At 39.2% G+C, this 23733-nt stretch overlaps 1 protein-coding gene and 1 long non-coding RNA gene across 27 annotated transcripts in view; one reads left to right on the top strand and one right to left on the bottom strand.

Moving 5' to 3' along the window:
• Positions 1-393: 393 nt before the first annotated feature.
• Positions 394-12506, top strand: LOC147996222 (uncharacterized). Its single transcript, XR_015674393.1, has 3 exons — positions 394-471; positions 6430-6590; positions 8861-12506. It is a non-coding gene; the product is annotated as an uncharacterized LOC147996222 (long non-coding RNA).
• A 1713-nt stretch (positions 12507-14219) lies between these two features.
• Positions 14220-23733, bottom strand: part of Bltp1 (bridge-like lipid transfer protein family member 1) — a 217155-nt gene continuing 207641 nt past the window's right edge. For 25 of the 26 annotated variants that reach the window (XM_087619106.1, XM_087619112.1, XM_087619136.1 and 22 more), the window contains 6 exons: positions 22774-23025; positions 21077-21280; positions 19195-19389; positions 18619-18753; positions 16245-16410; positions 14220-14921 (listed from right to left, as the gene is read on the bottom strand). In XM_087619106.1, coding sequence (XP_087475232.1) covers positions 14705-14921; positions 16245-16410; positions 18619-18753; positions 19195-19389; positions 21077-21280; positions 22774-23025 — 1169 coding nt within the window. In that variant the 3' untranslated portion in view covers positions 14220-14704. 26 annotated transcript variants of the gene reach the window in all.

Below are 23733 nucleotides of genomic sequence, written 5' to 3'. Positions count from 1 at the left end.
TCAAATATAGAGCAATGCGAGACAGGCTGATTCTATGACAGGCTTCAAATTGGCCATTCAGGAAAATAGACCTAAATCTCTGTTTCCAAGAATTGGGCAAATCAGTTACTGAAACAAAACAAAACAAAACAAACAACAAAACAACAAAACAAAACAACAAAACCAGGCCTCAGCCAGCAAGTCAGAAGGTGCCAGGCCATTTGGCCGGAAGCAAGGGCAATGGCTCAGCAACAGTTTCTAGACTTTCCCCAGGACAGTTTCCAGCCCCCCACAGCCCAACAATGGTTCTGGGATGTCCCTAGAGGAAGAGCTAACCGATTAAGAAAAAGGTCACTGACCCCTCCCTGGAATTCCCCTAATGTGCCTTAAATTGGGCCTGTGAGCTCACTGGGTGCCTCCGTCTTGGTAGATGGGAGAGCCCAGCATGCTGGACTTCTGCAGAATAAAACGCTCTTCGCTTTTGCATACTATGTGAGTCTGGGGTATCATTCTTTGGTGAATCATGGACCCTTATGAATAGAACAGAGCAAGGGGAGTGAATATTGTTAAAGATCAGCTATCTGGTGAAGGGGTGGGGTTCTCTGACTTACAAGAACAGATTTGATTTTATGATGCTGTTAAGAGCCTGGGACAAGGGTGAGGAGCCTGAGAAAAGGTCACCTCGTTTATTAAGATTTCTTTTTTTACAGTAGAATTCCAACTCTTTTTTCTCCATCTTTATTAAATTGGATATTTATTTACATTTTAATTGTTATTCCCTTTCTCGGTTTGCAGGCCAACATCCCCCAACCCTTCCCCCTCCCCTTCTATATGGGTGTTCCCCTCTCCATCCTCCCCCCATTACCACCCCCCCCCCCAATAATCACGTTCACTGAGAGTTCAGTCTTGGCAAGACCAAGGGCTTCCCCTTCCACTGGTGCTCTTACTAGGATATTCATTGCTACCTATGGGGTCAGAGTCCAGGGTCAGTCCATGTATAGTCTTTAGGTAGTGGCTTAGTCCCTGGAAGCTCTGGTTGCTTGACATTGTTGTTCATATGGGGTCTCAAGCCCCTTCAAGCAGTTTCAGTCCTTTCTAAGATTCCTTCAATGGGGTTCCCGCTCTCAGTTCAGTTGTTTGCTGCTGGCATTCACCTATGTATTTGCTGTATTCTGGCTGTGTCACTCAGGAGAGATCTACATCCGGTTCCTGTCAGCCTGCACTTCTTTGCTTCATCCATCTTATCTAGTTTGGTGGCTGTATATGTATGGGCCACATGTGGGGCAGGTTCTGAATGGGTGTTCCTTCAGCCTCTGTTCTAAACTTCCCTTCCCTGCCAAGGGTATTCTTGTTCTCCTTTTAAAAAAGGAGTGAAGCATTCACATTTTGGTCATCCTTCTTGAGTTTCATGTGTTCTGTGCATCTAGGGTAATTCGAGCATTTGGGCTAATAGCCACTTATCAATGAGTGCATACCATGTGTGTTTTTCAGTGATTGGGTTACCTCACTCAGGATATTTTCCAGTTCCATCCATTTACCTATGAATTTCATAAGGTCATTGTGTTTGACAGCTGAGTAATATTCCATTGTGTAGATGTACCACATTTTCTGTATCCATTCCTCTGTTGAAGGGCATCTGGGTTCTTTCCAGCTTCTGGCTATTATAAACAAGGCTGCTATGAACATAGTGGAGCATGTGTCTTTGTTATATGTTGGGGCATCTTTTGGGTATATACCTAGGAGAGGTATAGCTGGGTCCTCAGGTAGTTAAATGTCCAGTTTTCTGAGGAACCTCCAGATTGATTTCCAGAATGGTTGTACCAGTCTGCAATCCCACCAACAATGGAGGAGTATTCCTCTTTCTCAACATTCTTGCCAGCATTTGCTGTCACCTGAGTTTTTGATCTTAGCCATTCTGACTGGTGTGAGGTGGAATCTCAGGGTTGTTTTGATTTGCATTTCCCTTATGACTAAAGATGTTGAACATTTCTTTAGGTTGAACCCCATTTTTAATAGGGTTATTTGTCTGCCTGCAGTCTAACTTCATGAGTTCTTTGTATATTATGGATATGAGCCCTCTATCAGTTGTAGGATTGGGAAAGATCTTTTCCCAATCTGTTGGTTGCTGTTTTGTCCTAACCACAGTGTCCTTTGCCTTACAGAAGCTTTGTAGTTTTATGAGATTCCATTTGTCGATTCTTGATCTTAGAGCATAAGCCATTGGTGTTTTGTTCAGGAAATTTTCTCCAGTGCCCATGTGTTTGAGATTCTTCCCCACTTTTTGTTCTATTAGTTTGAGTGTATCTGGTTTGATATGGAGGTCCTTGATCCACTTGGACTTAAGCTTTGTACAGGGTGATAAGAATGGATCAATTTGCATTCTTCTACATGCTGACCTCCAGTTGAACTAGCACCATTTGCTGAAAATGCTATCTGTTTTCCTGTTGGATGGTTTTGGCTCCTTTGTCAAAAATCAAGTGACCATATGTGTGTGGGTTCATTTCTGGGTCTTCAATTCTATTCCACTGATCTATCTGTCTGTCTCTGTACCAATACCATGCAGTTTTTATCACTATTGCTCTGTAATACTGCTTGAGTTCAGGGATAGTGATTCCCCCTGAAGTCCTTTTATTGTTGAGGATAGTTTTAGCTGTCCTGGGTTTTTTGTTATTCCAGATGAATTTGCAAATTGTTCTGTCTAACTCTGTGAAGAATTGGATTGGAATTTTGATGGGGATTGCATTGATAAGGCTCTGAGGAAGCCTTCACAGATTTCTTGTAAAGATTCATTTCACCCATGAACTAAGCCTTATCAGGTCCTTATGTGAGACAGGTCCTGATAGAGACCTTGGAGTTGGAGGATATGAATACCAAATGTAAATGAGTTGTTAGACCTTTAAAGGTGTGGGCAGTGCCCATGGATGAGTGAATAAGGGACATGACTGATGTTGACTCTCATGAGCATCATGCTAATATCACTGGAATGGGCTCTGAGATCAAATACCATTGTTATTCCCTTTCCCGGTTTCCGGGCCAACATCCCCCTAACCCTCCCCGTCCCTTCTTTATGGGTGTTCCCCTCCCCATCCTCCCCCCATTGCCGCCCTCCCTCCAACAATCACGTTCACTGGGGGTTCAGTCTTAGCAGGACCCAGAGCTTCCCCTTCCACTGGTGCTCTTACTAGGATATTCATTGCTACCTATGAGGTCAGAGTCCAGGGTCAGTCCATGTATAGTCTTTAGGTAGTGGCTTAGTCCCTGGAAGCTCTGATTGGTTGAAATGACAGTGCTTTAATTCAGCCATTTTCTATGAAAGTGTGACCAAGTCTTGGATCTCAAAATGGCTGGTGTGTTATGTGTGAGAAATACGGTACTTACTAAACCAGATCTCCTCCAGAGAAAAGTCCTTTTGGCTCTAATGGGCTTTCTGAAAGAATGCCTAGACTTCCTGGGCTTTGCAGATATTGTGGAAAGGGATACCATTGGACTAATGGGTGTAGATCCAAGAGGGATATCCAAGGTTATTTCTTGCAGTTGGGAAATGAAATGGGGGCAGGAGGGGAGCATGACAAAAAATACCAGACCTTTCCCTTTGGTCATGCAGGAAATGACAAACAGGCAGAAAAGCTGCACCTAAGTGTCAATCTTATGCTCCCTAGATTAGGCAGTTCTGTTCCAGTTTGGGCCACAAATAAAACTCTTGCTCTGTCTTCAAAAAATTCAAGTGTTACAAAATAACCACTGGCATTTATAAGAAGAAGTAGATTTGACTTCCCAAGAATTCATTATGCATTCAGGAATTATAGATGGAGATTTCAAAGGAGAAATTAAAATTATGGTCTATATTTAAAAAAAAAAGATTGAGAGGGAGAGAGAGAGGGAGGGAGGGAGGGAGATGCAGATTAATGAAGGTGATAGATTGCTCAGCTATTGTTGTTTCCCTACATTAAAGGCAAATCTGCTCCAGTAGAAAGAACATAGCGGTTTGGAAGTACTGGAAAGTGTGTGTTATAGCAGTGTGTGTGTGTTATAGCAGTGTGTGTGTGTGTTATAGCAGTGTGTGTGTTATAGCAGTGTGTGTGTTATAGCAGTGTGTGTGTTATAGCAGTGTGTGTGTGTTATAGCAGTGTGTGTGTTATAGCAGTGTGTGTGTTATAGCAGTGTGTGTGTTATAGCAGTGTGTGTGTTATAGCAGTGTGTGTGTTATAGCAGTGTGTGTGTGTGTTATAAGCAGTGTGTGTGTTATAGCAAATGATGGTTAATGATCAGAGACCAAAATTAAAATTGCAAGTAAATGGTGTTGAAATAGAAGGTTTGGTAGATAAAGAGCTGATGCAACTATCATTTCTCAAAAATCTTAGAATTCAGAATTGCCACTTCAGAAGGTTTTTACATAGTATGCAGAAATTGGAAAATGATCTCAAGTAAAGCAAAGTGTACTATGGGTTAAATGTGTGGGATCTGAAGATCAAAGCAGGGAAGTTAAGACCTTATGTGGCCCATATACCCATAAACTTATGGGGAAGGGACCTTTTACAATTGGGTACTCAGATTCCTGCAATACCAGAGACAACTCATTATGAAATTAGGGGTGAAATGGTAGATGATCCTGGGGAAGGTATTGATGTATGACAATTGTCCAGACACAGGATACCCCAGGGATTGAGTTTCCAAATTTATAAGGGGGATGGGCTGCAAAAATACTAAAAACCCTACCCTAAAAAGTGGTTGACTGACAGGCTTGTATAGATAGGTCTGTGGCCCTCAAGTACTGAAAAATTGCAGGTACTTGAACAGCTGTTACTAGAGCAGCCTTAAGTCTACAAGCCCATGGAATGCTCCTGTGTTTGTTGTAAAAACAAAAAAAGAAAGAAAGAAATCAGAAAAATGGAGGATGTTAACAGATTTAAGAGTGGTGAGTAGAGTACCTCAACCAATGAGTCTATTACAGCCTGGAATTCCTTGGCCTTCTTTATTACCTGCATCATAGCCTATAATAGTAATTCATTTAAAAGATTACTTTTTATTTCCTTGCATTATCAGGATATAGAAAGGTTTGCTTTCTCAGTACCTACTTAAGAATAGTGGTTCAATAAAAGACATTATTAGAAAGTACTTCTACAGGGAATGTTAAATAGTCCTACATTATGTCAATATTTTGTGCAACAACCACCACAAATAATTTGTAGGCAGTTTCCTCAATCCATTAATCATTAAATGGGTGATATTTTCTTGGCTGAATCTGAATGCTTGGAAAAATGTTTAAGGAAATACAAAGAATTCTGCAATACTGGGGGTTACAGATTTCTCCTGAAAAAAAAAAATACAGAGAGGAGACTATTTGGGTTATAAAATAAGTTAACAGAAAATTCATCCACAAAAGGTATAGATCAGAAGAGATCAGTTGTAAACTCTTAATGATTTTTAAAAATTAGAAAATTTATTTTAAAAAACAAAAAAGTAAAAAAGTAAACTTTAAATATTCATAGGAGGGGATATGGAGGCAAAGTTTGGAGCAGAGACTGAAGGAACGGCCATTCAGAGCCTGCCCCACATGTGACCCATATATATACATATATACATATATACATATATACATATATACATATATACATATATACATATATACATATATACATATATACATATATACATATATACATATATACATATATACACACACACACACACATATATATATATATATATATATATATATATATATACATACAGTCACCAAAACTAGATAAGATTGATGAAGCTAAGAAGTGCATGCTGACAGGAGCCAGACCTAGCTGTCTCCTGAGAGACACAGCCAGGGCATGTCAAATACAGAAGCAAATGCTAGCAGCAAACCATTGAACTGAGAATAGGATCCTGGTTGGAGGAATTAGAGAAAGGATTAAAAGAGCTGAAGGGGCTTGTGACCCCAGAAGAACAACAATACCAACCAACCAGAGCTCCCAGGGACTTAACCACTACCCAAAGACTATACATGGGCTGACCCAGGGCTCCAACTGCAAATGTAGTAGAGGATGGCCTTGTTGGGCACCTATGGAAGGAGGGGCCCTTGGTCCTGCCAAGGCTGGATGCCCCCCAGTGTAGAGGAATATCAGAGAGGGGGTGGATGGGGAGGGGAAGGGGAAGGGGATGGGATAGGAGGCTTGTGTCCTGGAAACCAGTAAAGGGAATAACATTTGGAATGTAAATTTAAAAAAATCCAATAAAAAATATTAATTGGCTACGGTATACAATTGGGCTCAATATGCAATGGGAAATGTAGTATTATGAAATGGATTTTCTTAGCATACAAAGGAAAAAAGTAAAGACTTCTATAGAAAATTTTTCTGATTTAATTATAAAGGTAGACTAAGACTACATCATCTGTCAGGAATAGACCCAGCTGAAATTGTAGTACCTTATACTAATGCTGAGATTATGTCATTATAGGTAATCAATAAAGATTATCAAAGCGCTTATAGCAACTATTTGGGAGAAATTAACAATATCCTAAACACGAGTGCCTACAGTTTTTAAATAGAAATATTTGGACCCTCCCATGTACTGTAAAGAGAATGCCAATCTTTGAAGAATCTACATTCTATACTGATGTAAGTAAGCTGGGAATGGCAGACAAACTACTTCAGTTCAAAAATCAGAGTTGTAGGTTGAGGATTTAGCTCAGTGGTAGAACTCTTGCCTAGCAAACGCAAGGCCCTGGGTTCGGTCCCCAGCTCCGAAAAAAAGAAAAAAAAATCAGAGTTGTACGCAATCCTATGGTACTATTAGATTTTCTTGAATCTCTTAATATAATTACTGACTCAATATTCAGAGTTGCTTTGCATATAGAAACTGATGAATTTATTCCTGAGAATTCAGAATTACCCTTGTTATTTATACAATTGCAACAAGCAATCAAATAGAAACTATCCATTATAATCACATATATTCACTCTCATATATGTTTGCCAGGTCCACTGGCACAAGGAAATAAAGAAACTGATCAATTATTAATAGGAAAATGTGTTAGAAGCCTCAAAATTTCATTAAAAAAAACCCACCATGTTAATAGTGAAAAGAATTTTTCTATCATTTGGCAAGAAGTAAAAAAAAAAAAAATCTTGTTTTTTATATAACCAAACTCCATTACCCACCAGAAGTAACACTAGGGGGTGCCAATAGAAATTAAATCTGGCAGATGGATGTGTTTCATTTTGCAGAATTTGGAAGACTAAAGTTTGTACACCATACCATTGATACATATTTGGCATATCAATGGGCAACTGCTTTGAGATCTAAAAGGCTAATTGTGTAACTACACACTTACTAGAAGTAACAGTATTATGAGGATACCTGCACAAATTAAGATTGACAATACTCCCACATATGTCTGCAGTTAAGATGAAGCAATTCCTTGCATATTATAATATAAAGCATATTATGGATCAACCACCAAATCCTACAGGACAAGCGTTATAGAAATGCTTATAAAGCAAAAGAGAAGAGTAAAGATGCCCCAGCGATAGACTGAATAATGTTTTGTTAAACTTTAACCTCTGAATGGTAATGGAAGAGGAACAGTAGCAGTTGGGAGACGCTGGGTTACAGAAAACACCGGGAACTAAATCAACATGTACACTCTAATGATATGCTGACATTAGAATGGAAGCGGGCAGTGGTTTTGCATTGGGGGGAGTGATTCTGTTTGTTTCTACAGGAAATGAAGAGCTATGAGTGCTTTTTTATAATCAAAAATTATAAAGATTAGATTTTAGCAGAAGAGGTCTCTCTCCTCAAGATTTTGACCACTGATTGGAAAAAGTTTATTGAAAGTGTTTATAATTTCTCACTAAAGAAAGCACAATTAATGACTTAAAGCAGAATTGGAGAAATGTAGTGAGAACTTTGGTTTATTTTAACACAGAAATGTTATATGAATGTTTGTTTTAATCCCAGGTGTGTGGTATGGAGCTGCCTCAGATTGTCCACAGAAGCTAATCTGATTTGTTTCATGCTCTGGCAGGGGTGTGATTTTGCCAGCTGAAGATAGTTTAAGTTTGGAATTCTGGGGACTCTTGAGAGGGAGCAAAGATACCAGAACCCTGAGAGACTGTGACAAGTGCTGTTCTGGTTGTTGTTTGCTGGATTCCTGATTTCTGGTTGGAGATATCTTGACAGTGAATATTGTGACTTGCCCCAAGGAACTCGACATCCCTAATCAGCAGTCTAAAGAGATTGGCACCCATTTCCACTCTAACCTTCTTTCTCTCTTACCTAGTGTTAGGGGGTTGGAAGGGGTAAGGAAGAAGGATAGTAAGGAAAAGAACCCAATAAAGTAGCCAAAAGTACAATTAGATCTCTGTTTCCGCCACCACTGAATGAATATACATTTATTATGACCTTGATAACAATAATAATGAAAATCCTACACAAAATGCAGAAGAGAAAGAAAGACATGCTAGCAAACTAAATACATCAGAAATGCATTTTGTTTTGCACACTGCTAAACACTCTAACTAGCAGCACTGGACAGAAAGTAGCATTCCACTTAGAACTTGCATTCGTTCTGAGTGCAAACTTTATAGTTGCCACTTTGTAGCACTGCTTCTACATGGGTACAGGTGTTGTCCCTACTGATAGTGGTTGTTGTTCTGGGTGCTTTTCAATAGCACTTTCTTAAAAACAGAAACATGTCCCAACATCTGGGAGTTCTCTGAGAACTTTCTTAACCAAAAGGATATTTGCGATTCTCCCATCAGAATGCTGGAACAAGGCACCTTGGGAATTGGAATTTCCCCTAGGAATTTCATGCTAGAAAAAAAGAAACTGGAAAGGAGACTGGGATTTCATTGCTGAGATAACTTGTCATACTATTTTGCAGGAACAACTTTAATAAAGATGATGATGATCAATGATAAGTGGACCATACTTTGACCAGAATTTCTTAGGTAAGCATAGGCCAAGGGCCAGCCCTCGCTGTTCCTCTCTTTTGGTTCTTCTTGAGTCAGCAGAGGGGGAAGATCATTGGTGAGAGTAAGACTTGCTTTTACAAGATATTTTGGGTTGCTGTTTAATAATAAAACATTTATTTAAGTCTAAGTCACTTGACTACTGTAACTTACCTGCCTTGAGTTCCCTTTGGGCCAGAAACTGCAGTCTCTGACATTTTAGTACCTCATCTTAAAACATCAGAGGATTAAATACAGGATTGATTGCTAGAGCCTTTTCCCTCTAGTCCAGATGCCTCTCTCTTGTCAGGCTAGGGGAGGGTTGGGACAATAAACTTCTATTGAACCAGGAGAAGAGAGTCATACTAGCAGAAGGAAAAACTTTTACACAACCAAATATGAATTAAACTCACATAAATTCATATAAGATTCATGTACACACTTATACATTCCCGGGAATTCAAGCTAGTTGGGCTCCGCTTACATACTATTTCTTAATTACACACACACACACACACACACACACACACACACACACACACACACACATCCATACTTATATATGTTATATGAAGCAAAAGACTAAGTGTCATATAACTGCAGATAGAACTCACTCATTCTGGATGAAGAATGAGTTCCAATCTTTATTGCATAGAGAAAGAAAAGGCTTCTACTCTTTTATTGCTAAATGAATTAAAACCAAGTCTATAAGAAGAAAGCTTTGTTTCATTACTAACACTAAGCCTGCCTTGATATTAAAATAAAAGACCTGCTCTGTGCCATAATAAGAACCTGCCTACTCCATCTGCAGCTTTTTTCCTCTTCCTCTGCATTATGCATATTGCTCTCTAATTTTTTTGTTGCCTTATACTTTCTAAGTTATTCCATTCTGCATTCTCCTGCTAATCTTGCTCTCCCCTCCTGTTCTGATGTCACAATGCCCTTGTTCACAAGGTTTTTGTTCCCAAATGCCTTACTCACAATGCTTTCTCTTCAATGTTATATCTTCCAATGTAATCTTTCCTGGTCTTTTGTATCTTTTCTAGGAAGATAGATCACATGGTTTTTCCAAGCACCCCCTTTCGTTTACAAAAGTTCATTAGAAGTTCAAACATAAATTTGAATCATAAATTAAGACATTTACAACAGAAAATGCTTACATGCATATATATTAAGGGTAATTATCCAGCTAAATATTCATTATCTGTCACTAGCTCTTCGGGTTCATGGAGAGTTAAAGACCATAACTAAGTTATCACTGATGTTATGTATAGATAAACTCAGTCAATATTTTATCTTCTATCCTTGAACCTATAGTAAATCCTTACTTCCCTTTTTATGACCTTTGGGTAATGGTTTTAAAACTCTTGAAGTGTGCTTTAAGTTGTAGATGCCTGCTTGCTATCTCAGAAATGATTATCTCCTGACACTTGACAACTGGCAGAGTTCTCAATGCAGCTTTGACATCAGAAAGGTCACTTAATCTTTGACAAAGGAGCTAAAACCATCCAGTGGAAAAAAGACAACATTTTCAACAAATGGTGCTGGTTCAACTAGTGGTCAGCATGTAGAAGAATGCAAATCAATCTATTCTTATCTCCCTGTACAAAGCTCAAGTCCAAGTGAATCAAGGTCTTCCACTTAAAACCAGATCCACTGAAGCTAATAGAAGAGAAAGTGGAGAAGAGTCTTGGACATATAGGCACAGGGGAAAACTTCCTGAACAAAGCACCAATGGTTTATGCTCTAAGATCAAGAATTGACAAATGGGACCTCATAAAATTGCAAAGCTTCTCTGTGGCAAAGGACACCGTCATTAGGACAAAATGGCAACCAACAGATTGGGAAAAGATATTACCAATCTTACATCTGATAGAGGGCTAATATCCAATATATACAAAGAACTCAAGAAGATAGACTCCAAAGAATCAAATAACCCTATTAAAAATGGGGTACAGAGCTAAACAATTCTCAACTGAGGAATAGTGAATGGCTGAGAAGCATCTAGAGAAATGTTCAACATCCTTAGTCATCAGGGAAATGCAAATCAAAACAATCCTGAGATTCTACCTCACACCAGTCAGAATGGCTAAGATCAAAAATTCTGGTGACAACAGATGCCGACAAGAATGTGGAGAAAGAGGAATATTCCTTCATTGTTGGTGGAATTTCCAGCTGGTACAACCACTGTGGAAATCCATCTGGAGGTTCCTCAGAAAACTGATCATAGTACTTTGCGAGGACCCAGCTATATCACTCCTGGGCATATACCCCAAAGACGTTCCAACATATAACAAGGACACATGCTCCACTACGTCCATAACAGCCTTATTTATAATAGCTAGAAGCTGGAAAAAAAAAACCACATGTCTTTCAACAGAGGAATGAATACAGAAATTGTGGTATATCTACACAATGGTGTATACTCAGCTATTAAAAACAATGACTTCATGAAATTCTTAGGCAAATGGATGGAACTAGAAAATATCAACCTGAGTGAGGTAACCCAATCACAGGAAAACACACATGGTATGCACTCACTGATCAGTGGATATTAGCCCAAAAGCTAGGAATACCCAAGGCACAATTCAGACCATGTGAAACTTAAGACCAAAACGTGGATGCTTCAGTCCTTCTTAGAAGGGGAAACAAAATACTCATGGGACATAGAGGGTAGGAGGAAATTGGAAGAGAGGAGGGGAAGGGGAAAGGGGGGCAGGGTCAGGTATGAGAGGAAACAGGGATATATACAGAGGGTCAGGAATTTGAACAGAAGTGTGTAGCAATGGGGGATGGGAAACTGGGCGTAGTCATCAACAAGCCCCAGATGCCAGGAAAGCAGGAGGCTCCCAGGTCTCAACAGGATGAGATTAGCTAAAGTGCCCAACAGAGGAGAGGGAGAACCTGCAGAGACCATATCCAGAGGTTCCGTAAGGCCTCCAGTTAGGAGATAGGGTCAACCACCCTTCTCAAAATTTTAACCCAGAATTGCTCCTGTCTAAAGAAATTCAGGGACAAAGAGTAGAGTAGAGGCTGAAGGAAAGGCCATCCAGAGACTGCCCCACCTGGGATCCATCCCATAGGCAGCCACCAAACCCAGTTAGTTACTATTGCTGATACCAAGAAGTGCTTGCTGACAGGAGCCTGATATAGCTGTCTTCTGAGAGGCTCTGCCAGAGCCTGACAAATACAGAGGCAGATGCTTGCAGCCAACCATTGGACTGAATACGGGGTCTCCAATGGAGGAGTTAGAGAAAGGACTGAAGGAGCTGAAGGGGTTTGCAACCCCATAGGAACAACAATATCAACCAACCAGAGCCCTCAGAGCTTTCAGGGACTAAACCACCAACCCAACAGTGCACATGGAGGGACCCATGGGTCTAGCCACATATGTAGCAGAGGATGGCATTGTCTGGCATCAATAGGAGGAGCCCTTGGTCCTGTGCAGGTTCAATTCCCCAGGATAGGGGGGAATGCTATGGTGGTGAGGTGGGAGAGGGAAGGGGAACATTCTCATAGAAGCAGGGGGTGGGGGATGATAGAGAGGCGAACCGGGGAAGGGGATAACATTCAAAATGTAAATACATAAAATATTCAGTAAAAGAAGGAAGGAAAAGAACTTAGCAGTCTTATTATAAAAGAGCTTAATAATTACTAACATGATTTTAGTAATTCTTATAGGATCATTATTAAGAATTAAGTAATCATCCATTTGTCTATATAACACCACTGCAAAACAGTGCACCTTCGGTGTTTTGCAAAGATCTGTTCAAAAGGGTAGGTAATGCCGAGTGATTGTTATATATATTTAATAATAACAGGAAAAGTATACTAGCAGCGGGAATCTCTCCTAAAATGAAATTCTCCTCAGTCTTGCCTCGGGAAGCAATCCATCATTAACTTTGACAGTCTGTGACAGAGCCATCTCAGGAAGATCACCTTCTCGTTTTAGCTTCTCCTTGATGGCTCCTGGTAGGTGTAACCCTAGCCTTCTATCTAAGTTTATCTTAGCCTTTGTAATAAAAATAGGTACACAACTTGCTTCTCTGGTAAATGAAGTAAATTAATGAAGTGAATTTTATAGATAGCTATGGGACCAGTTGTTGAGTGAGCTAGAGAGGATTCAGAGTTTGACATATGACAGCCTGTTACTAGACTTAGTGTCATAGCCTATGCCCCAACAAGCCAGGTTTGACTATTTGTCCTTGATAAGCCAACACAAAGATCTAAATCAGTAGTAAAAGTCCAGGGGATTTTTATTCAGTGTAGCTACTGAAGGAAGAGGGACAAAGATCTAATAACACCTCTAAGTGCACCTTGTGGGTCCTGAAGTGAGGTTGAGGTTTGAGTAGAGGGACAGAGTTATCCATATCCAAATGGTGCTGGCCTCATCGTTGTTTTAGCTTTACTCTCCTGCCAGGTGGTCTGTCAAGTTGAAAATCTCTTCCCAGGAAAAAAAGTTTCTTTTCTGGCTGGCTTAGGTTTTAGGATTTCTCCCAATATAAGATTTTCTGGAGAAATACCAATTCCCTGAGGTCTATCTTTTCAATAGTCAAATAGCCAAACTGAGGGCACAAGTGTCACCTCAGAGGGTCTCCACTTTTACTGAATCAGTTACACAATGAGCTGGTCTTCAAGATTTGGAATTGATGTCTGATGTGAGCCATCAGCTCCCCTTTTACTACTGTATATAGGACATAGTTCTGTGACTAAGCATGTAGTTTTTCTAGAGGTTTGTTTTATTATTTAATATGCAAAGGTCTACTGGAAGTTTCCTTGAGGTGTTTTCTAGCTCTGGTTTCTTCAGTTCTGCTGCATGTCCTGGCTTGGTCAAATTTTCAACCTGAGTTATCAACAATATGCCTACTTTTGAATATTAATTTATTCATGTACACTGAGAACTGGAGGATCATTTTATATAAAGCAATTCATTTTAGTATGCCTACTTATATACTAGGTTTTTACACATACACTTCATACATAGGTATATGTATGTGTATATATAATATTTATATCTTATGATTATAAGCAATAAGTGTTATATACAATACATAAGGATTAAATGTAGTGTAATTATAAAAATGTGCATCTGTGTACTTGCCACAGTAAAGAACAATACCTAATGACTCTGAAACCTCTGGGGACCTTTTCCCTGAAACTATTTTTATTAAGTATTTTCATGCACTCAAAACTTTACAAGCACCATATATAAAAACATATGGCTAACTGTGAAAAAGAATGAGCATTACATACTAACACACTAGCAAATAAGTCAAAGATATGAAACAACTATGGACTGAAGCCATTACTGTGACTTTATTACAATAGTTACAAACAATAGTTTTGTGGTATACAATCATCACAATTACTCAAATTATATACAAATAGATCTTTTTACAAGTCTACATAAAAAAAGACCCCCAATCACATTATCAACAAGATTTTTCTCTAAAAGTTATGGCCAAGGAGAAAAAAATTCACAGTTACTCTGCAAATACTTTAAATGCAGCAATCATATTGCACATAAAACAATCATAAATTTTAATGAGCAGATGTATATCTTTTAATTTAGTTTTTCTACAAAATGTACATTTCATGCAATACTTTACTGTATGCAGAATGGTAGAGCTAGAATAAACAGATTAACTTACAAACTGTTTCAATAATGGCCACAAAATTAGAATTATTTTGAAGTACCATTTAAAGTTATGCTGAAAAAATTGCAGTGCCAGAACTTAACGGACAGAGTCAGGTACTTCACAGATGGAGTTACTATTCTAGTGTTCTTCTTTGTCTTTTCCTTTCTTCTCCTTCTCATCCTGCAGGGCAGTCCCGAGTTTTTTGATGAGAACGGATAGCACCTTATCCAGTGGGTCCATCACTCCTCTCTGAAGCCATTTGGGAATAGTAGTCCTGGCATGGTGAAAGCCCAATTTTTGAAGAATGTAATCAACACCTACTGGATCAATCTTTCTTCCAGTCCAAGAAATTAATCTAAAACAGTAATCAGAAATGCTCGTTATGAAGGTACATAATGCATGGACATTACTGCACTCGCTTAATATACTCTGGATAAAGCACTTTAGGAGATGTGTATGAATACTTGAGTCTAAAGGCCTTTTATTCATTGTAATAGCTCCTAAAAGTATATTATGTGTGCTGGTAAGTGTTGGGGGCTGGTCTGCTCTGGTGTTAGTATGCAAATGCTAAATTCTGAACCCCATGATCTGGTTGCCCTCAGACCAGTGCCTTCTCATGTACAGTGGCCTTTGTTGTGTGAGCCTTACTCTCCAATTTAAAGCTATTGGTTAAATAAAAGTGGCTACAGCCAATTACTGGTGAGAATAGAGGTAGGTGTTGCTTCAGTTAGTGAGGGATGGGGATTGCAGGGGGGTGGGAGAAAGAGAGAGAGGGGGAAAGAAGACAGAAGATATTACTGCATTTGTACCTCTGAAAAATATGTGGCTCAAGTCTCTGCTGCAAAGAAGCGCCAAGTGCTTATTGCATGGAGCTGTGAAAGTGAAGCAGTAAGAAGCAAAGGAAGTCTACAATGATGGATGCCAGGATAGTGGCATGTCTCCTGAGAAAAGCTGCAGGCATGGAGAACTCGCCGGAGAGAGTGGCTGTGTGTATTTCAGGAGACAGAGTTGGAAGAGTGCAGCCACTCAACCAACACCTTTGGAGCCTTGGTTTCTGCCCTGTTGGGTTTCAGTACTACTTTGGCCCAATCTTTCCTTGCCACATCCACATTCTTCCATATGCCATGTGGAAGGTTTACTCTGTGCCACTGTATTTTGGAAATATTAACTTGTTCTTTGATTGTATACTGGTTCTCAGTTAAGAAACTGCCCTAAGTCTCAAAAGAGACTTTGGAATTTTAAATAGGGTTGGGACTATGAAAATGTTTGCAAGTGAATAAATACGTTTTTTCTTATGGGGTGGCTTTACCCCTGTGGGGAAGGAAGTAGGTATTATGATTTGAACATAAGCTATGTCTTCCATGGGCTGCATCCAACACCTGGGTCCAGCTGACGGCTGTGATGAAGATTGTGGGAATGGTGGACTCTTTAGGAGTGAGGCTTTACTGGAGGAACTGGAGGTCACTAGAGGAAGGTTTTGAGGGGTTAGGGTCTGGCTACATTTCCTGTCACTTTTCTAGTTCTGCCTGTGTATACATTGTGAACAGCTGCCTCATACTGTGCCACCAAGGTGCAGTGTATTTTCTCTTAAAGCCATACTACTCCTGCACCCCCACCTTCAGCTTCTTGTCAAGCATCTGGTCACATCAGCTGGAAAGGCGTGCGTACCCATTCTCACCTAAGAGTAGGCTCCAGATGCCATGTGTTACACATAAAGTCTCGCCAGTCCACAGTGGTGTAAGTGATGCCGTCTTCTCTGTCTCTGTCAGAGGAATTGTCATCCTGTATAATAACTGGACACTTTTGTCCTGGTCGAGTGGATAAAATCCGAGGTGGAAAAATGGCTATAATGATAATAATAATTATTATAACTATATATGTATATATATATATATAAAGTCAGATTTTAAGAACCATTACTAGCTCTATTACCATGCCAAGTTTCATTTAATTACACCTGTTAAAAGGTAGCTTAAAATAAGCCAAGGAAAAATAACAATTCTTAGTATCTCTGAGAAAAGTGAGGCTGTGCCTGTGGTAAGGAATGTCGAGCTCACTCGTGTCAGCAAGTGCAGGGCACTGAGATCGACAGTTAGATTTCCTACATGGTGACTGCAGTTAACTGTGCTGGTCACTTCTGTAATCCCAGCGGAGCAGGAGATGAAGGAGACTGTCTATTTCAAGCCAGATTAAAATTTGGTGATATTGTGCCTCAAAATAAAAATGTAAAGGAGGGTCAGGGGTTATGAATTCCATGGTAAAATAGTTTTTTAGCTATGTGAAACTTTGAACCTTGAGTCTAAACTTCAACATAGCAAAAAAAGTTGTAGCTTGATGATTTTAAAAGTTTAGTTGGACTGTTATTTATATACCAAATTCAAATGAGTGTGTAATCAGTGTTTTTTCATTTGTTAATAGTTGTATAGCTACATAAACAGTGTCAATAAGCAGCATTCTGTGTACAATCCTTTCCTCATGGTGCTTAAGGAAAGTCTCTTTAAAGTTGGCTACCATAAACACACACATGTATGATCAAACCTGAAACATATATGGCTTTTTATGTGATCTAATTGAATAAACATAGCACTCATTTTGAAGTACAAACATCAAAACACAAAGTAGACATGAAACAATTGAATATGATGTTTGCTTTGCTGCTTTTATGGAATCTCTATTGGTGACAAGGTAGGCAGTACCAGACTCAGAACGCAGACACCTACATAAACGTTCTGCTGCTACTGGGCCTTTACTACTGGTAGGAGTTACACTGCTGTAGTATATCTCCAAGTTCTAGAAGTTTCGGATTTCTGTCTAGTCTCACATAATGGTGTAAACTATGTTTATCTGGGCCTATGCTTAAGTGACCTGTCTCAGTACCACCACCGCTACCAGAAACCACACGGTGAAGAAGCTAAGTGGTTGAGTGTTTGCTAGCACGCATGAGGCCCTGGATCCCAGCACTGGGGAAAACAAACACATTGATAATGAACCCACTGTAACTTTCTATTTCATAAACATGCAATAGTTGTACAATAAATACCAAATGAAGTAAATCCGCATGTTTGAGAGGACATTCTGTACCATTTCAAATTACCTAACTTCATCAATAGCTATGGACAACCACAATACATTCAACCAACTCCACACAGGTTATTCGAGCCACTGTATGCAGTAACACAGTGTTACAACAACACTTATGTGCTAGAAAGGAAATTGGTATTATCTAGCTCATGAAATCAAAACCAGGTCACTAAGGTCTAGGTAATTTATTTATAAAACAAAAATGTTCTCTGCATAGCTTTATCTCCTTATTACTTTCTGCAACTGTATGATATGCCTAATAATGCAACTTTATTAGGTAGCTGTTTCTTCAGTCATTTTACTTAAATCTGTAGTATTTCCTCCCATTTTCCTAACTTGCAAAAATCACCTATAAGGGCTTAACTGCAGACTTTTGTATTTTTAGAAACTTCTAAACTTTTTTTTTATTGATGTGTATATGTACATGTATGCTCTCTGTCTGCGTGCGTGCGTGCGTGCGTGTGTCAGGGGCTAGAAGAAAGTGTTTGGTCCTCTGGAGCAGTAGCTGTAGATTGTTTTTGAGCTACCTTTCCAGTCCCTGATTTTTAAAAAAACCAAAAAACCTCTTTCCTCTTTATGAAGAAACACCTCGTGATTAAAATGAGCACCATTGTGGGCCAGTCAGATGACTCAGCAGGTAGAGGTGTTTGCCACCAGGGCTGATTTCCTGAATTTAGCTTTTGGAAACAATATAGTTGAAGGAGAGAATGGATTCCTGTAAGCTCTCTTCTGACCTCTTTATGTGTGTCACGATGACTCTATCCCCCCAAAAAACGAAATAAATAAATGTAAAAAAGATGTAAAGAGTGTGTGTATGCAGCAGAAACGCAGGAGTCTGTCAGACTGTCCTGAAGTGCTTCTGCATGACACTGCAGCCCAGAGGAAAAGGCATGCATCCTGTCCCTAGGCCATGAAGATATCCCCATGCCAATCCTGTATATGACAGAAGAAAGGAAAACTATGCAGCCCACCCTTTTCCTTTTCTTTCAGATATGCTGACACTAGATCATGGAGAAACATGATGAGCTCAGCATCCATCGTCACACAGATGTGGTCCGTGAACTCTGTCACCACACTGCACTCCACCTTGGGTTTCACGTTGGCATCTGAAATGATAAAGGCGTTTTACAGTGAAAAATTCCACGCAGCAAAGGCCTCTTCCCTCAGTAAAGATTTACATGGATCCATGCAAATGCATTCACTGGTAATATAAGCGTAAAGATGCGAGAAGTGAGCAATGGCTACATGCGAAGGATTTAGACCAATGATAATGTATCAAAACATCCCTACAATGCATCATTGTTCCTATAATACTTCTAGTAAATAAAGTCCAATTATTCTTCCTAGCATTTGGGAGAAAAGGCACAACTAGGCTAAATAAATTCACCATAGTCCACATATATCTAGTAAAAACATCAATTTGACTTACATCCCCACTTCTATTAAATTAACATACCAAAATGGCCTGCAGCAGGAGGGTAAGGGTAGTATGAAGCTTCTTTAGAATTTTCTTAGTAACTGGCAAGACTAAGGATATTCCCACATACCTTGTAATGAAGGCTCCTGGGGTTCTTGAACATGAATTGATTTAAATTCTAGCTGCATCCTGGGTAATGCAAAGATGGTCTCTGTTTCATGGTTGTAGCTAGAACCTCCTCGGAACCCACTCAACAAACTAGAATTCTTCACAGTAGTACTGTTCTCCGAGTTATTAGCATCAACATTACGAAGTAAGTTTAGCTCTACATCCAAAACCAGAAAGGGTTATGTTAACCAAGGGGCACTGTCACCATATTGCACAATGTGTTGAGGATGGTCACTTGTTGGGGGTTCATCTGTTGCTATCTATACAAACTTTAAATTCTGAACCCCAAGATCTGGTTGCCAACAGACAAGTGAATTCTCATGGACACCAGCCTTTGTCATGTAAATTTTGCTTCCCAATTTAAAGCTATTGGTGACTAAAAAGCTACAGTTGGTGGTAATTGGGCAAGAGAGAGAGAAAGGCAGGACCTGAAACCTGAGTGCATGACCAGGAGAAACGCACCCTGAAGACAGACTGATGGAGCAAAAGCAGCCCTGGTGAGACTCAAACAGTAAGTAACTAGGGGTGTATGGCTCAGATGTAAGTTAGAATAGCTCAGAGCCTGCTCAATCTAGGCTTACAGCTTGTAAGTGAAAATACCAGGCTTTTGTGATTTTATATGGGATGGCTGGAATAAATAATTTACAACCACTAGAGTCTAGTGACAAAAAAAAGTATGTCTCTAAAAGTGATAAACTGTATTTAGACATAGGCAAATAAATGAAGCCTCAGAGTAATAGATTTAGCTAAATTGTACAAAGTGTGGCTTTAAAGATACTATATCAAATGCTAATCACTCTACAAGTTGTAAATAATGATATTCTAAATATTATCCTGACCCTTGAAATTATGTAGAAATCCTATTTTTTGGAGCATTAACTACTCTATTGCTGTGAAGATTACTGCTATAGATACATAAACAGCTTCCTGAACATCCTAGCTAAAAAAAAAATCTTAAAAAATACCCCAACAACATAAAAACCTCAACAACACCATATTCCAAGTGTATAAAAGTCAAAATAGGCCATAGTCTAATTTTCTCTTTTTTACCCATCCAGAATGTGTGCCTATTCCTGAAAGATAATCTAAAATTACAAGGTACAAGTAATTTTTTTTATTTAGAAAGATCATTTTTAAGTAAATCATTCAAATTGTAACATGATCTAATCAGCTTTGGCAAATACCAGATGATTGATAAAAACAATGTTACATATGCAAACTGAAAACAATCATATAGGAGCGACTGACAAAATACTATAATTATTTACAACACAATCTGACAGTGACATAGTTGAACATTCTTTTACACTCACTACGCCATGGGGCAGGTTTTTGTGGTGATGCCTTGTTATCCTGGTTAGACCAGAGAAGTGGTGTAGTAGATGAGGAATTCACCAGAAGTATTTTCTTTACATTATGAATCGATAGGGGTAATATTACTGAAATTTTATTCCAGGTAAGTATAATTTTCATTTTTGGCATTTTGTTAGTTAGCCATATTCTACATTTCCCAAATGTCTAATTTTTAGAATAACTACAAAATATTTCTTCCAATAATTCTAAAATATTTACCAAATAGTACAAAATTAACAAATTTAATTTTATTTATTTAAAACCAATTTATTTAGGATGGTTTCAGTTATTTCTAGAATAATTTGAATCTGTAAAATATTGTAGGTGTTTGTTTCTTGCATTAAATAACTACTTTGTGTAGCAACAGAAATAAAATGGAAACTGTATCAAGACATGAAAACTTGACCTCTACTTGATTTCTGAACAACTGACAGAGCTCAAAATAAAACAAGAAACAAAATAGGCCCAACACAGGCTAAATCTTTTTTCACCTTCATTCCTTGTGGCAGTGACATAGTTAAACCATTCTTTTACACTCGCTACTCCATGGGGTGGGTTTTCGTGGCGACGCCTTGTTATCTTGGTTATTGTTGCCATTGGGCTTTCCAGAGCACCACATGGTTTGGTAACCATGGTATTATGACCCAGATGAAAATCCAAGGTTTGAACAATGTATGTAGAGTGATCACTAGAGCCTACAATGCAAGAAAAACATCACGAGTAATAAACTGTCTTTATAGCTAAGAAAATAACTGTGACATCAGAGTATCAGATGTAGTTAAGCTATATATAGAGTAGGAAAGGCTAAGTAAGTGAGGAAGCCCACACAGAGTTAACTGGATTTATCTCAGTGAGATGAAGAACATGTTAACATCTTGTTAAGAAACCTTGGAGTGGGTCAGTCAGTGGTGTACATCTGTATACAGCTCTAGAAGCAGAGGTAGGGGATTGTGAGTTACAGGATAACCTGGGCTAATGAGTAAGACACTGTTACAAAGCAAAACACAAGGAAAAACACTGAATAGGAAACTGCTCAAAGGAACTACTTTTTTTTTTTTTTTTTTTTTAGATTTTTATTAGTTCTTTGAGAATTTTGTGTATGTTTTGGTATCTTTTTCAAAAAACCCACCAGGGCGAATTTGTGTTGCCCAAAGATTTCTGGAGGTATCCAGGGTTCTATTACTGTCTTTATGTTTTATAACGCAGTTTTGTCTGACGGCGAATCTTGTCACGCCATCACTGTCCTCATGTTTTTACAAGGAATATTTCTAGATAACATGCTAAGGCCAGTTACAGCAGCACTAAATTTAAGTAGTATGGAGTAAGAGGGCAAGTTTAGAAGTATGTTTAGATGTTTCCTTAACAAGTCTATACTTTACAAATGCTGATTCACTAACAGTGAACTCCCTGATCTTTTAGGTATAGGATAACAAATAGAGATGGATTTCTCCAATAAAAAAAGCCAGAAGCAGCCGGTGAGATGACTCAGGGGATAAAGGCACTTGCTACCAAGCCTAACAACTGAATTTAACCCCTAAAATCTACGTGACGGAAGCTGAGGACCAACTTCTCAAGTTACATCTGTGGTATAGCACAAACGAATCCCTTCCAAAACAAAACTATTGCAAACACTCAAAAGTACAAAGGTGGTCAGGGATGGGTTAGTGTATAAAGCATTTGTTGTGAAAGTATGAGATCCCAAGCTTCAATCCCTAGAACCAATGTAAAGCTGGAAACAGATTTATGTATTTCTAATCCCAGGACACATATAGTAAGATGTAAGGTGGACACAGGAGAATCCCTGGCAGCACGAGTCGGCTAGCCCCAGATTGCCCTCTAACTTCTACAACGCACACTGTGGCATGCACATGCCTTTAGTCATAGACATACATACACACACATACAGCATACAAAACCACATAAACACCATATACAAACATACACACATCATACCCAGACACACTTATGCCATACACATAGATAGACAGACAGGCAGACAGAGGGACAGACAGAGAGACAGACAGACAGACACACATACACACACACACACACACACACACACACACACACACACACACACACACACTCTCCTCAAAAACCAACAAAATATCAAAGAAAGAAAAATGACTTAAGCCATTTATGATCATGTCAGAGATATAAAGAATAAAAGCTGGAAATGTCAGGTTACCATCTTCCCAGATTTTCTGAGCTTCAGTCCAAAAGGCAATGTTTGGTTCTTCTAAATGAAAAAGAGCCCAGGACTTTGAACGAAAATTTGGACCATGAAAACAAGCCAGGGTCATGTGATTTCCATGCAAGCTCATGGATCCTCCAAACTGCATCCCATCTTCTGGTAATGGAACCTGAAATAAGGAGATGTGGCATCCAGACACCACCTTCAACACGCCAGGCCAGTGTCGATGGTGTGCAGCATCAAGCACTACAAGAAAACCAAGAGACATCTGTCAGTCTTGGAATGGTCTCTAGTGTCCTGAGCAGGGTAAAGGCAGAGGTGAGTGTTCTACAGCCACGTGTGATGTGTGTCTGGGGCGCTAAGCAACTGTTAGAGACAGTGGGAAAAGGTGATGCCTAGGGATGGACAGGGCTTGGGAAGGTATGGACTCTCTAATGCTCACACCTCTCACAACTGCGATGTCTACAATGCTGACTGACTTACAAAGAGCCTGAATGGTATTTCACAGAAATTCTACACAACAAGAAACAAGGCATTGTCAGGTATGTCTATCAACTTTTCACCGGTTAAAAGAACAAAAATGAGGGTTTTTCTGTTTCTTTCTTTCCCACATGCTTTCTACTTAAAGCAAGGTCAGATGACTAGCACCATCAGCACCACTCTAGGAGCCAGTTAGAACTCCGATTCTTAAGTCTACTCACTATCTCCTGCATCAGATCTGCTTTTCAAAAGAATGTCCTGGGTTGAGCACAGCTCAGTGATAGAGCATTTGCTTGACATGCAGAAAGTCCTGACTTCATTCCTTAGCACTTCAAAATATAGATTTCCAGGTATTATACATGCACATTAATGTTTGAAAAGGGCCAATCAATCAAGGAATTCGGATTGAGATTTTTTTCATTTATTCCAGTAATGTCCTTTTTTGCTGTTTACCCTTTTTTTAAAATCAGCACT

This window comes from Rattus norvegicus, chromosome 2, assembly GCF_021556685.1.
Source record: "Rattus norvegicus strain SHRSP/BbbUtx chromosome 2, alternate assembly SHRSP_T2T, whole genome shotgun sequence".
Taxonomy (NCBI): Eukaryota; Metazoa; Chordata; class Mammalia; order Rodentia; family Muridae; genus Rattus; species Rattus norvegicus.
Note: the sequence above shows the minus strand (reverse complement) of the source record. Positions and strands in the feature narration are given on the sequence as shown.